We start from the raw sequence: 15,636 nt of genomic DNA on the forward strand, positions 1-15,636 counted from the left end.
TTTTTATTTTAACAACCCCTTAATGAGCACCCCCAAGCGAGGGTGAACAAAAGCGTATCAACAGTACACATTTGTCGATTGCAAACGATCACTCATCTTACCCGACGCTAGACGGCGAGGATTTTACTCATTGCTTGGAACGTTTTTTTCCCTTTGGTTCATGGAACCGACAAGGCATCTTGCTGTTCGACGATGCAGCCCATAATAGGCATTAATGGAAAGATGCATACGATGGATAATAGGTCCATTATCGGGCGCATCCAGCATCATTTCATTACCCATCACCATGGCAACAGCACTAATCGTATTAAGCACTAAAACACTTGAAAGATCCTTACGCTGGTACGGGCGCAAACTTCTTTTTTTTCGCCATCGTGGCATCACGCCTACACAACATTATGCGACTCGGTTCCATAAACTCGTTGGGCTTATCTCCTACCGGCGGGAACCGGAGAAACTTTAAATAACCGGCAAAATACACGGCGTTCCGCTGTTATCGTCTCTTAGCCAGCTGTCTGATCGAGCACCAGCGTAATTTTCCATCAATCTAACCCGCTTTTCCATACCATCCGAGCGGTTTTGCGCTAGCTAATTCATTAACCTTCATTACGCACTCGTCCTGCCGACTCGTCACACGTCACGGACATCTGCATAGCTTTTAATCTTTTCCTTTCGCGAGGGTGCCCCCATCGAAGACGATGGCGCTTTCCACGTTTATGTTAGGGTGCTTTTTTTTTGCTTCTTTCTTGCTTCTGCACTCTCGCACCAAAAACCCCACCCGGATCGGTGTAAATCGCGCTAGTCATAATTCTCCCGCCACTCGAGGGCTTACGTGCGAGCGATAGAACGAGAAAGCACGCGTTCAAGTTTCACATTCACCGGCTCAAACTAAGGCAGCACTTCGTGCCTTTAATTAGCAACAAGAAGCTCACATTGAGTTGCCTTCCGGTGAACCTTCCTCGAACGGGCAAACGGAAACACGCACAAACACACTGAAGCGCTCCACGGGTGCAGCTTTGGCCGGGCGGAATGACGTAATGTAAATTTACTTACTTCCACCGGTTGATTTCGTATCGATAGAGAGGGCGTTATCGTTCATTAGACGAGATTTATGGCGCTCGGGATGTTAAATCAACGAAGCAAACGTGAACGACGGCCCACAAATAGCCACAGACGCCCATTTCGTTCTCTCTCTCTCTCTCTCTCTCTCTCTCTCTCACTCGCTCTATTTTCCTCATTCTCTTCCTGCTAGATTAAAGCCAGGGTTCAAATACAGGGCCAAGCCTTAGCATGGCCACACTAAACCCAAATGGAGGCGCCCAGTCGATGGAGGCGCTCAGTACGGCTCGTGGTGCGATTCATGAGCCCGGATTTAATTTCCAATGCGAATGTTTGATCAATTCGAAGGGCGCCATCGCAAGGTGAAGAAAAGCGGCTCAGTAACGCGGGAAACCACCAGCCCCCGGGAGGGAAGAGGACGTTTTCATTGCAGCTGCTGCAGCCACTGCGCACTGATTTATGTTTGGGTGTTTGCGTGTGTGTGTTTGCTTGTGGGTGTGTGTCCCGGGTGGTGTGCAACGCACTGCACATGCCGCTCTGCGTAGTCAATTATCGATGATTTACATGTCAATAAGCGTAATCAAGGTTGATTGCGGAACGAGCCGCACCGTGGGCTTGAGGCCAATCGACATGTAGACCCACGCCCATTTAGTTGAGATTCGCTTTTTTCCTGAGCTAGGCGTTAGGATGGTCTTTTCCTCTCAGCCTACCACATGCTGGATGGATCGGGGGACGATCAAACGCAAAAGGTGGTGCGATTTCTTCGTCTTATTTGCTCGGCAACCTTTTTCCCCGTGGCCCCGTTTTCGACGGGTGCTGGAATTTCTGGAAAAGTTTAAAAATAACCCCAAATATGCCCCTGACGGCCAACGCAATTCGATTGTCCCTTATAATTTGCTTACCGAGCGCTACAAGGGTACCAAGGTAAGGCCCTGGGTCGGCACTGATTTTCCCTCACGAGCTAACCCCCGCCAGGTCCCGGGTGGGTTCCCGAGGGTTTGCCCGTGTTCGAACGAAAATTTCATTACGTGCTTGTAAAACACAATCGAACGCGCGTTCCCAAACCGAAGCCAAAGATGGCCGGTGTGAGACCGTTCCGACGCAAAAGATATTTGATTATCGTTGATAATATTTCGCCTTCGTCTCGAGACGTTCGTTCCGATGGCCGGGCAGTACCCGGGTGCCGTTGTGCCGTTCGAATTCAATTATCCGACGCAACCAACATGCCAGTTAAACTTGCCCCATGGTTGCAGCACGGTCACGGGCTTTCCCTCGGTCGGGTTTTCCCGGTTCGCCCGGTTTTAGCTCAGAGCGAACAGGTCGAGAACCGCAGCAAGCTGCTTTGCCAGGTTGCCAATGGCGACCCAGCGATCTGGGAAATCATTGATCATGGAGCGAAACGTAATCGGTTTCAATTTCGGTTTCTAATGGCAACCGATGAAAACATGCTCGATAAGTTGTTTTCTCCCTACTTCCGAATGGCCATCCGCGGTGCGTTTCGAGCCACACAAAGGACGGCGTGCATTCTTTTCGAGGGTCGATGGAATCGTTGGAGCTCGCAAATTCCGTCGAGGGATTGCAATAGTTTTACCCTCGTTTGGCTGCTGCTGGTCAATGCGGGTACGAATCGGCGATAATAATGTCATGGTGAGAATAGCTCGGTTTCTGAAGCAATTTCAAAAATTGCAACATGACGTGGAACAAATCCCTTTAGCAACAGGACGGGTTTCCCGCAATTTAAAGCGCGGACTTCCGTGGGTGTCCATTGACTTTTATACAATTTATCAGATCCCTATCCATTTTATTGGAATTATATTACTTGATGTGTATAATGCTTAAGGAATAATACAAAGTAAAAGTCGATCAGCTACGAATACCAATTAGTGTAGGGGTTCCACTGCCCTCTCGCATCCACGCGTCCTCTCTTACGGGGGGGCCACCACTAGATTCCTTTCGACTTGGCCGTAAAATTTGTCGACGAAGGTGCGAACGTGTGTGTGTGTGTGTGTTTGTATGCCTGTGTGTACCTCAAACGTTGCAACAACCTCCTATCTCCCGCAAAACACGTCGACGCAGGGGATATCTTATTGAAACGAACTCAACGGGTTAATGCGTGCGTAATTGATCGATTTAAAAAAGAAATATAATCGCTTCCTATCTCTACCATGCAGTTCAAAATCATGCGTTTGTGTTGATTTGATACGTATTGAAACGTGTCTCTCTTTTCCATGCCAACACCAGGCCAAGACAAAAATTTCGCCCCCAAAACGCTCCGTCGTCCTTTCCATTCCCCACTACACTTTTGGCTTATAATTTGGACTAAAACCGCACGTAGGACGCCACTTGCGCATCCCATCGCGCATACGATACAAAGTAAATGCTTTACAATGCGCACGCGGTCGAACAAAGCACTGTTTTCCGGAGCGATCTCGAGTTCAAGAAAAGCCCCAACTGGAGCATTGGCAAAGTCTACTGATTTTTTTTCTCTATTAGCCCATGGCGTGACGTGAATTGGAGCACACGCTGCAGAGCAGAAGCTTCCGGTCGGGACACTTTCCGGCGGGATCGGGACGACGAACGCTGAAAACCATTCGCGTCTCTACTCAATCGAAACGCGGGTCAGCTGTAGGCCCCGTTTCTGCAGCCAGGCGCTAAAAAGAAAAGCCACACAAACAAAAACATGGCATCACAATCATCGTACGTTTCGTGTATTGGCACGGCGACCACAGTAGTGTTGTTTGACGTACCCAATGCCCGCACCAAGCAGCAGCGATAATACATTCGTCAGAACGATCGAGTACAGAAACTCGCGGGAAAACACCGAATATTTACAAAAACGGATCTGCCGTATTGAGTAGCCAGCGTGGATCGGTTTGTTTCGGTCGTCCTGTGATTGATTGGGATGTTCGAATTTCCAGTTCCTAAAACGAGACAGATCGTATCGTTTGAGTTTGCAACCATTGCAACCGCTAAGGTAAGGCTGATGGCTTCCAATACGCACTTTGGAGGTAGCCGGTCCGGTCGACTGCTCCAGTCCCATACCCAGTCGGTGTCTTTTACGGTGTCACCATCCTGTAACGAACGAAAAATGTAAAACCATGATTAATTTTAGTGCTCTCTTAGATAAACGCTGCACGTCCGCTACGGATCACCTCGGGGATCGAGTGCGGTGTTATGCAATTTCAATAAATTCTCAGTTAATTATCACAGATTATCGCCACGTCGGCCATCGAAACGTGACGACCATCTGGCTAGCATCGTGCAATAAAAGCCCGCAAAGCATTTCACACAGGCTGCATCATTGCGTTGTCTGTTGATTCAGAGTAACGGCAACAGATTGTGCCATAATTAAAGCTGTCGTATCGCAAATCTGCTAAAGTGTTCATCAGGTCCCACAAGTGAGGATAAAAAATAAAACCCCCCACATCGAATTCGCACATCCGTTTTGAAGGGGATGCATTTTCACGTTGCAAGTCGGTAAAGGGAATTTCGTTCCACACCCATTCCAACGCTAACTGACCACAAAAACAGCTCACATTCGATCCTCGAGGATCGCTTAAATCTCGCCGTGTCGTGGCTCACGTTACACCAACGGAATTGGGGATGAAGTGTCGCGTTTCCGTTTGACATTTGAAAAATGAGAACCTCCCCAACAGTGGCCTCGGTGGCCTACGACCCTCTCGTGCACGTCCGGTCACACGCGTTAACGGCTCTACCTTGTTGACGTAGTTGATGTCTGATGTAAACGTTTCCGAGATCTTCCTCCGTAGCGGCTAGCTCCGTGTTGGGGCTGTTTGGAGGCGATTTGGGGCTTCCGCGGTGTGAGTTTTTCCGCGAGCTTGTCAGCGACGCGGCGAAGCTCATTTAGAAAAGCAGCGATGGGTTGGCCATCACAAAAAATCCTTCATGGGCCACCCACAACTGCAAAGAAGGCACATATTAGGTCCAAACTGTGATGGAGCAACAGACCGAAGTGGAACTCAAAGCGATCACAGCAAGTCCACTTCCGAAACAATTCGCAAAAAAAATCGGCCCAACTCTCTGAAACCCATCGGATGGCCGCAACCGATCCTTTATTATAACACGACTTTTGCTTGCTTCAGTTTGCTTCAGCGCGATTGTGAAAATTTGCTTTGCAACGGTCTGCAAAGGTCAGTTCATTCACCGGCCCTGGTAGGCGAGCCGCGAATAAAAGGGGGAGGTGGGCATCAACAGCTTCCGGTTTTGCTTTATTGTGAATTTATGCATGTATACACCTCGGTGGTGAGCTAAATAAAAGCTACCCCATAAATCATCGCAACGCTCGCGGGAAAAGACGACTTTTTGAGCCTAAATAAATAAGCGTCGTTTTGCGAGCGCTTTCAAAAGACATTCGTCAGATTCGTCTAGAACCCGGGGGACAGAGCTCGTTTTGTAAACATTCGAAAGGGGGCAAAGGTAGAATGGCACATTCCGCGAAAGGATGCCACATGCCAACGAGAACTAGGAAACCTTCTCCGGATCCGGTCCTTTCGCGGATTCAAAGTCATTCGGTGCATTCCATCATCCGTCGATTTGATGTGGTTGGTCATTGATTGACCTCATTGGCGCACGTCATTCCCAAGGAGAAGGTGATGATCAGCTCATCGTCTTATCGGTAGAAAACCCTCCCCACCAACATCGCCACTGAACCCTAACAGCAAATGGGGATGATGATGATGACGATGACGAGGTTGGATGGTGCCCTTTTTTCCCGCAGGATCCCGCGATGGTGCGTCTTTCTCGCCCCGTGTCATCGGTGCCAGGAGCAACAACACCGGCGAGCCAACCGGCTTATCAACAGGGGAGGATTGGGCATTGGGTATTGACCACCACCGGGCGGGCGTGCGCTACCTCAAACGTCGTCTATTGTACGAATCGGGGGGGAAGTTAATTCAACCGTCGAGTGGACGTCACTTCTTTTCTTTTTGCGTTGCAATGTGAGGGAGCGAGCTACACCATCGTCTCTTATCAGTAGAGGAGGAGGTGTTTTATTTTTCGTTTCTATTGTGCCGTGATTTCACTCAGCTCTTTTGTTGGCGATTGAAACGAAAGTGAACTAAAGCTGGCAGCTGCCCAACGCGTGCGGTGACTTTTTAGCCGGACTAGTTTTTGCCTTCATTTGCTGAGGGTTTGTGGCGCGAAATGGAATATTCTGTCAAAGGAAACACACGCGAGCGCCCGGGAGGTGCATTAGCTTATTTCGCTGCGTTAATTTAATTCCACGCCCAATTTTTCTCCTTCAATTACGCTTCTTCTCGCGTGTGCCAAGCGCGCGAATTCTCTTCCTGTGGTTTCGCAACCACAATCGTCGCTCGTTTGCTGCTGGGTTGATGGCGCGCGTACAACAGAGAGCCCGTGTTAAGAAAAGGAAAGACGAAATGAATGCGAACGCTGTGTAAAAGAAGCTACCGTACGAGTGGGATTGTTTCTGGTGTTGGTAGCCCTCATTTCCATCACCTTGCGAGCCTTGCGTTACCGGCTGTTTCGACGCTTTAGCCATGGGGTGACACCATCCATTTGCGTGCCATCATCTGCCTTTTCAGCTCACACACTCTCTCTCTCTCTCGGTGTGCTCTTCTTTCGTTCACAGGGTAACGAGCTCCATTACAACGTCACAGCTGGCATCATCCTGTCCGACCACTCGCTGGCGTTGCAGGGCGTATCTCGGAGCCTGGCCGGCGACTACACCTGTATGGCGGCCAACACCGAGGGCCGTGGGACGAGCAATCACGTCACACTTCGCGTGCGCTGTAAGTATGCGCTGGTGCTCCAACATCCTTCAACAGATGGGGAAAAAAAAGGACCCTCACTTCACTGCTTTGCTGGGTTTTTTTTTCTTTCGTTCAGCTTCATCTTCGTGTTGAGCTTTTTGCTCTCTCACGCTCTCATGCTCTGTTTCTCTAGCAGACTGCCCGAGTCGACATTCTTTGCGGGTTTTCCCACACCCACGTCCTGGTTTCCCCCGAAACAAGGACCCACCCGGTCCCAGTTTGAATGAAGTTACCCGAGCAAAACGACTGGAACGGATTCATTTGGGGGCATTATTGTAAATGAAATGAAATTTCATTAACTCCACCGGGTCCCGGTGGGGCTTTCGGTGGTTGGAGCGGTTGGCCCCTTCAACAAATGAGGCCCTCCCTGTTTTGTTCCCCCATCTGCCATCTGCTTTCTTCCATCCCATTGAGGGCGACCACCCAAAACGAGCGCTCGCACCCTCGCTTGTTTTCCCAGCACGAGGACGAGTGTTTTTTCTATTTGTGTTTTTTCTTTCTTTTTTTTTGGGAACCGTTCCACCAGTTTTTTGTTCAGCTTTCACCCTCACTGCCGGTATCAATTTTCCCGGACGCTTGCCACCAAGGCTAGGGGGTTGTTTATTTTTGTTTGATTTTCCACCGGGTTACAAAACCGCACCATGTTCCGCAAATTGCAACCACTTTCTCGGTGGCGGTGTTTCGTGGTGTGTTTTTCTCGCATCGAATTTTATTTCACACATGAATATTTACCGCACGCAATGGTTCGATTTTGCTCAACCCCGCTTCTGTCTGGGCCTGGAAATTTCGGGGCGGAATTGTATTCTCCGTAAATTGCCGCCAAATAAACGCATCCGCCAACCATGCGGCACGGATGGATGGGCAGCCTTTTTTCATTCTTTTCAATCACCCGTTAATCGGAGAACCCACGCTTGAGCCACTTTGTAGCATTTCGCTCCGTGAAAACAGCACCGCAACGATCTGTAATTGAAGTGTCACCGCTCACGGGGTGGGTTGGTCTCTGTCCGGGAATCTCTGTTAATTCAGCGGGTTTTTGACCAAACTGACCGGCCCAGTTGAAATATGACGCTATGGCCGCCCGATCTCACTCAGCTTTCCGATTTCCGGGTTGCGCATTATTCACAAGGGGTGACTTTCACAACCCTTAACGGCGCATCCACGGCCGATCCACTCAGCTCGAGCCCCCCACCAAAAGCGGACCGGAACGTCATACGGGATCGAGTGGGTTTTCCGGATTTTGTTCACGTTTCAATAAATCCGATAAATTTTTGCGGGTGCCGCAATCAGTCACAATAATCGAATGAATCGCGAGAACGCGGGATGCCCACGATCCTCGCGTTTCCCGATTTCCGTCCCGGATCGGCGAATAATTTGTTTGTCAGAAATGGATGTAAATCAGAAATTACGCAGTTTGATTTTACGCCCATCCACGTGGGTGGCCACGTGTGGGACTCCGCTGGGATTCGAACACAACGCGTTCCATCCTGAAGCTTGACTGCGTTTGCGTTTGTTGCCAAATTTACCACAGATTCGGTCCGACGCACGCTTCACAGTCAATTAGCACACGATGGGAAATGGCAGAACACTCGTGGGTGTGTGATTTTTTTTTGTGCTAATTTCTTTGATTTTCCACCAACCACTCGTCGGCAGGCAGGCTTTTATTGTGCTGTATTTAAATCCCACCCACAGGAGATATGTTCGCCAGTTGTTGTTGTGGGGAAAAGTTTTGCGAATTAATTCGAGTAAACGATCGATCACCGTCAATAGGATTCGTAAGGATGCGCTGTTTGCCCGCAAACAATGTTGTAATTTGAGCGCAAATGACTCGCAATGAGGTCGAAAGGACGCACGGTAAGTGCAGCTATTAAAACATTCAAATTGACCCAGTCTCAGGCGGCTAATTCGCCAAATAAAAACCGTTTAAAAAGGCCAGTTTGGAACGGGATGAGTTGCAGCATGCAAAAAGCAGGAATGCGTACCCGCTGAAGATGTGTATGTTCGACTCAACTCTCTTCTGGTGTGTCCTCGATTTATGTTTGCCTTCATCCATACCCGGTTGGGTTTCCGCAACCTTCACGCCAGGGAACGACACTTTGCAAGCGACCCAACTAATTGACCTTTCTTTCTCTCTGTACACAGATGCACCCGTTTGTGCAGTCGATCGCGAGGAACTTCTGGGCGCGCTGAAGCACGAAACTCTCCAACTCAAGTGCGAAGTTGACGCGTCTCCGCCAGCCGATTCCTTCCACTGGACATTCAACTCCTCCGGCGAACAGACGGAGCTACCGTCCCGATTGCACTCAAGTGAGGTAAGAACACACACGCACGCATACAATCCGGAGTGCAAGGACTCACCGAGCGGACAAAGGAGAATAATTAGAAAAACAAACCGGATCCGGAACCGGACCGATGATGCAATCGAAACGCCATCTGGTGGTGTCTAATGTCGATTGGAACACGGTGTCCGTGTGTGTGCGTGTTCTCTTTTTCACACATTTTTTTTCTTTCTTGATATCCTTCTTTTAGACCGGTCTATCGAGGCTTAATTACACGCCGACATCCGATCTGGACTACGGTACGATATCCTGCTGGGGCCGGAACGCGATTGGTGTGCAAAAGTCGCCCTGCGTCTTCCAGGTTGTCGCTGCAGGTAGGTTTTTTTGAACGGACTGGTGCTGGGTTACGCTCCACTTTACGGATTGGCAACCACTGGCCGCAGGTTGGCTCGGAAAATGGCCGAGGCTGGAGGGTTTGCGAAAATTGGGACGGCTGTGGAATTTAATTAAAACGCCATATAATCGAGAGCGGTCCAGCCTGGTGCTTTAGGTGAAAGGTGTTTGCAACATAACGAACAATCGAGAGTGCAGCTTGCCTCGAACACACTCCCACACGACCCCTTTCTGATGATCGGGGGTGGGGGAATTAGAAAAATGGATGGGAATGAGGATGAAATAAAAACACCCTCTCACACACGAGGAAGAGTTATTAGAGAGAAAAAAACGACAAGCAAATGTGCATGATTGCAACACGTTCGGCCTTCGAGTGTGAAGTTCGGTTCGATTCTTATCAACCTGTACGTGTGTTTGATCGTCTGTATGTGTGTATGTTTTCCTCCACAACCTACCATTTCAGGACGCCCGTTCGCGCTGCAGAACTGCTCCGTGTCGAATCAATCGGCCGATTCGCTGCACATCGAGTGCATCGAGGGCTTCGACGGTGGTCTGCCGCAAATGTTCCTGCTCGAGCTGGTGGAAGTGCCCGTCCTGCGATTAGTTAGAAACCTAAGCTTACAGGTATGTCATTTTCACGGCTGAAACACCACCACCACTGCTGTCGCTGTCGATTGTTTCGCTTACAATTTCCGCTCGAGCGGACAAAAATCTCATTTTCATTCGCCCTGGCCCTGGTGCCGATGCCAGTCTGCCGGGTGATCCTGGAAAGGTCCTCGATATCTTTGCGAGCGTCACGTACCTTCGAAGGGAAGCCTCTAGAGCTTCCCACAGAGACTGGTTTCTACCGAAAACGGAATGTACGCGAACGTCCTCAAGGATGCTGAGACACGCGTGTAGATCCTCTTTTGAGCAATCGACAGCACCTGGGTGCAGATGCTGGTGCAGCCTACCACCCTCTAAAAGATAACCCCACTAACATTGTATGCGTTTTCCAGCACCCACCGGTGCAGTTCTTTATAGATAATCTCGAACCGGGCAGCTCGTACCGCATCATTCTGTTCGCCGCCAACGCCAAGGGCCGCTCCGAGCCGGTCATAATAGACGATATCACCTTCAAGGGTGTGGCCAAACACACCGGTAAGTATCATGGGAGGGAGTGGGTGGTGAAGCAGATGAGCCAGGATATTCGTCCTTTGGTGTTGGGTTGGTTCGATCGACAAAAAAAACTCCCTTTTTGAAACGAATTGTCCTCGCGGAACGGTGCGCAAAAGCTCATTACAATTTGCCCACGTCTACATCAAAGTCACCTACACACACACGCGTGCACACATACACACGCATACACGGTTAATCCGGTGCCGTCGGTACTCCCAACCCAGCAGAAGATAAAGCCCACCGAGTGCAGGGCACACTAACTATTCCCACCCGCGGTGTCACTTGACACGAGCACCGCCGGAAAAGCGGCTTAGCGACTTTCCGTTGTTGTTTTTCTCTCTCTCTCTCTGTCTCTCTGTCTCTCTCTCTCTCTCTCTCTCTCTCTCTCTCTCTCCTTTCTTCACCGTTATGGCGTCTCCGATAATGGAAGCGAGATCGGGGCTTTTTCTAGCATCCCTCACCTGACGATGCGATGTCTTTTGTTCGTTTGGCCGCGTCGAAACGCCACCTGAGAAAAGCAAGCGAGCAGACCAGTTCCGTGTGGTTCCGAGCGGTTCTCTCTCTCTCGGTGGCGGGATTAGAATGGCCGGTCTGGTTGTTTGGTGGCTTTTCCCCTACCGGATGGCAGATGTTTGGTTTTCCTCAGTCGCACTGACTCGCCGACCCCTGAATGGTCAAAGAAACGTGATGAATGGTTTTCGCCACCGGATCGAGCGGACTCAGCTCGAAATGACCTCCGAGAGAGAGAGAGAGAGAGAGAGAGAGACAGAGCGTCATGTTTGCGCCCGGGATTACGGTGTCCGGCCGCTTTTGAGGCAATTTCTTCGGGTGGCTCTTCGGGTTGAAATTAATGAGATCCCGGGGACGTTAATAATAAATTTGATACTTATCCTCGTACGGTGGGAAATGATCAGCGGACGGGAAGGACGACAAGAGGTCCACTGGGTACTGTTCCGAGGGTAATGAAGATGAGAACCGCCACGCCGGAGGGCGCACAGAGGGCTAAATAGTTTATTGCAAAGTACCGTCTGTGGCTTAGCGTGGGCCAAAACCCTGGGCAACATATGTAGAGGCTGCTCCAGTGAGCCGATCGGTTCTAATGTCGTCCTGGCGAGCTGTTCACACACACACACACACACACGCATGAAGAGCGGATTTTGCTAGCACCGAGACCCGGATTAATTTCCAGCCGCCAGCGATGACGGGGTGTTTGTGGTGGGTTTTCGAACGCGAGCTCAAAATTTGCACCACGCAAAGGACGACCGAAAGGACGACCGAAAGTGTCCCTGTGGCAAGCCGAACTGTGCGATAGAATGTGCGTACAATGCGAGTGGGCAAAGCAGTAGGCCGGTTTGCAGAAAAGCCCATTGGATTAAGCGACCTGAAACGCCATCAGAGCACACGCGAGGTGCAAAAGCTTCGTCCACCACTGTACTCGCACACGTGCGTGCGATTACGTACGAAAGTCCTTGCCGAGAGTTCGCTTCTTTTTGTTTTTTGCTCACACGCACACACACATCCCTCTGATTTATTGCAGGCGTGTCCAACGTTATGAATGTTCCTTTATCACCGGTATTAGCCGCATTAACGCTCACGGTGGCGATTCTGTTCGCGGTTGTCTGCATCGTCCTGGCGACCCTCTACCGGCGGCACGCGGCCAAGTAAGTACTCCTTCTTCTCTTTGGCTCTTGGGTTGTACCATTTCCCCCCTCTTCCTTCTCACACGATCCGTTCTCCACAGGAACACGACCAAAAAGCTAAAGCCCACCAAAAGCGCTCAGCTGACGGCGACACCCGACTGTCAGCTGGACTCGGCTGGGCCACATCACCAAACGCACGACCCAACCGGCATCCAGACACCCTTGGTAGGGCTCGGTGGTGCCAGTGGTGGTGGTGGTGGTGGTGGTGTGCTTGGATGCCGCGGTAGCCCCACGATGGGTGCTGACCTTCCGGATGGGGATGAAACCGACCCGGACGTGATACCGAACCAGTACGGTAAGTGTAGTCTGTACGGTGGAAGCTTCAAGTCACAAAGACGTGGTGGGTCCTTTCTGACTGGGTGGCTAATGTTTTTTATTTTTATTTTTGCATCCTCCTTTTTGCAGAACGACGACCCCCGAAGACGACACTACCGACGCCGTTGTTCCGCAGCCCATCGGCACGGTTAATACACCGCAACGGTGGTGAACATTTGCTGCACGAGGACGAACGGCACTGTGATGGCGCGAGTTTGGCCTCACTGACCGGTTCGACCACTGAGGTGCACCATTACTCGTTCAAACCCAGCAAGCAAATCGTAAGTATCACTGGCTGTCGAAAGGGCGACCTTAAGGTAACACCTTACAGGAGGTTGAGGTTTTCCTGCTCGACGTGTATGGAAATAGTCCTTGTGGCGTGGAACTGAAGGCGATTTGTGGAAGGATACGATGACGCAGGCAGCTTATCAACCTCGCTGTTAATTCGCCACCAATTCCTTGCTGGTGATGGAGGCCTTTTTTTATTCTTCATTCCCACTAGAATCTGTGCATCAATCGGTGGGAGTTGTTTCCTTCGATAAGCTACCGGTGCTCAGAATGTCTCTTATGGCTGTGTATGAGACATGGGTTTTGGAAGAAGATGCAGCATGCACATGAGTGACACTCCTTGATGGGTTTTTGAGTTGCTCTAAGACTCTTTTAAAGCTTGCAGCGATCTTTCCATTGCTGTTCGAAGCAAGCTCGAACAAGGAGCCCGTATGCAACTCCCTTGAATAAGAGAGCTTATCTAACGCTTAGTAGGCTAATGTTGCAGTTGAATAGAATCCGTGCACCTGCAAGGCGCTTGTTTAAAACCTTCTGTTTTTTAACCTTGTAAGATTAAAAAGGTTTTACTTCGGCAGAAGGTTTTGATCGTCCAGGCGATCGTTGGAAATCTAGAAGAGTTTTCCCATACTGTAATGTTGGAGACTTTGAGGCCTTACCTTGGGTAGGGGGACACTCAAAGCTCTTGAATAGAAACACGAAGCGTTTGGTTTGCTTATCGGACTGTGTCTCTGTCCACTCTTAAGATTTCTCTTTATTTATACTCAATTACAGTTTGCTATATCCGATTTGTTCAATACAAATGTTTTTGTGTTGTTGGTTAAATGTTATATTTTTGCTTAGTCAACTCTGTATCAAAAATAATATAAAAGTTTTGGTTCGATGGTTCCGTGACGGGTGCAGTGACCTACCTTTGCTTTTTGCGCAAATAAATGCTTATTTGGCCGTTTGGTTTGGGTGGCTACTTTGGATTTTGCGGATATATCGTGTCCCTTTACATTTGTGCATCATCTATTTTTTCATTCTTTGCTTGAATGTGGGACCCGGTGTGTTCGCAAAGTGGTTCAAGCTTAATGTGCTTCAGTAGTGTAACAGTCTTCATTAGGCTAGGGTGTTTAGCAGGCATGCTACAAGCTAATTCCACAGAATGCCACGATTTAAGCGTTTCTCGATCATATGTCATAGCCACAGTTGCATCGGCTCTAATTCTTCAGCGGCTCTAATTCTCTACGTTCATTCGTATTTCTGTTTGGCCATAAATTTGATATTTAAGAATAAGACCTGTTCCAGATATTCCAAAATTGCATGTTAACCAAGCTATAAATGTTAAAATCAAGCGTTTGTGTCGCCATCGAAAAGTGGGTGCCATGGTCTCTTAGGAAACTTGCCGTCACCTACTGTTTGGATGACGCGGCAATCAACGTTTTAAGGTCCGCACGGTTTCCACGCCCAACCCCACTCATCACCATCCAGCAGACCTTTGACCAATCCCGGAGTCTCACTTTTCTCGCATTGACACTGGATGTTTTTCTCCCACTGACTGGTTATTTTCTTTCACTTTTCATCTCACAACTCCCACAGAGCTACGCCACCCTGGGCAGGACACACAACAGCAGCGTCACGTCGACACTCAGCCCCCTTAGCCAGCAGGCGTCGACGGCCACCCTGCCACTACCGTCGATGTCCGTGACCGGCGTCGGTGCCGTCGGGAGTCTTCTCAGCAGTCCGGCCTCGCAATCGCTCGTCACCTCGACGTTGAACGAGTACCGGTTTCGGCCCGAGGTGGTCACCACATCCAACCGAATACAGGAAAGTTGTATATAAAGTGTGTGTCCGTGTGTGTGTGTGTGTGCTAGTGTGAGTGAGTGCATGTGTGTGTGGCGATCGATGGGCAGCCAGGAGCATATCCTTCCGCTGAAGATCCTTCGCTAACCATATCCATCCCTGGCTGGATCCATCACGCTGCACGCGGTTGTCTGTGAGATGTGGAGCTAAACCGCGATAGAGAGAGAGAGAAGATGAAAAGCGAAAGAGAAAGCGTGTGTGTGTGTGTATGTTCGTATTTACGCGTAGCTAACGTAGAGAGCCTTCGTTGTAGAGAGCGCAGGTGGAAATTGGAACGAATTTCGCGATCATTTTAGTCCACCCCCAAATTCCATCTTTCCAAATCCATCACATCCCTTTGTAGGTACTGTAAGTGTGGTCCTTCACCCACAAGTTGTGCACCCCATGGGTACATGATCCCTTCTCGTCACCCTCCCTCCATTTCTCGTCCCTTCCCATCGTGCCATCGATGTACTTGTAAATATCGCGTAGTATCCCGGGAAAATGTCCCCAGACGTAGAAACCTCACCAGACACCAGACTCTCGGTGTTTCGCGTATCCAACACGTTTGCGTTTAATGACTGGACAATAAGCGTACGCAACAACAAACGAAAGAAGAAAGAAAAAAACGACCGTAAGGTTGCAACGATCACGCCCGGTGAACATGAGGTGAGAATCGTCCAGGATATGAAGGTGACAGATCGATAGGCCACAGCTCTGTTGCGATCGGGACAACAGCCCTCAAAGGTGCTGGGAGTCGAATATCGTATGTGTGCGTTAAAACAGCCCCATTTCAGTGTGGGGCCACCATAAGCTCCTGCAGGTTTACTAAGG

General features: G+C 49.7%; 1 protein-coding gene and 1 pseudogene across 1 annotated transcript; one reads left to right on the top strand and one right to left on the bottom strand.

Annotated features, from left to right (window-relative positions):
* Nucleotides 1-3,335: 3,335 nt before the first annotated feature.
* LOC128723317 (BCL2/adenovirus E1B 19 kDa protein-interacting protein 3-like) lies at nucleotides 3,336-4,923 on the bottom strand (annotated as a pseudogene).
* Nucleotides 4,924-5,014: 91 nt separating this feature from the next.
* Nucleotides 5,015-14,802, top strand: LOC128723328 (uncharacterized). The gene is made up of 10 exons (XM_053817059.1): nucleotides 5,015-5,053; nucleotides 6,671-6,830; nucleotides 8,991-9,160; nucleotides 9,378-9,501; nucleotides 9,984-10,144; nucleotides 10,519-10,660; nucleotides 12,216-12,339; nucleotides 12,420-12,673; nucleotides 12,784-12,974; nucleotides 14,560-14,802. Exons 1-10 carry the CDS (start codon nucleotides 5,015-5,017, stop codon nucleotides 14,800-14,802), a joined length of 1,608 nt encoding a protein of 535 aa, XP_053673034.1.
* The last annotated feature ends 834 nt before the right edge of the window (nucleotides 14,803-15,636 follow it).

This window comes from Anopheles nili, chromosome 2 (assembly GCF_943737925.1).
Source record: "Anopheles nili chromosome 2, idAnoNiliSN_F5_01, whole genome shotgun sequence".
NCBI classification, from domain to species: domain Eukaryota; kingdom Metazoa; phylum Arthropoda; class Insecta; order Diptera; family Culicidae; genus Anopheles; species Anopheles nili.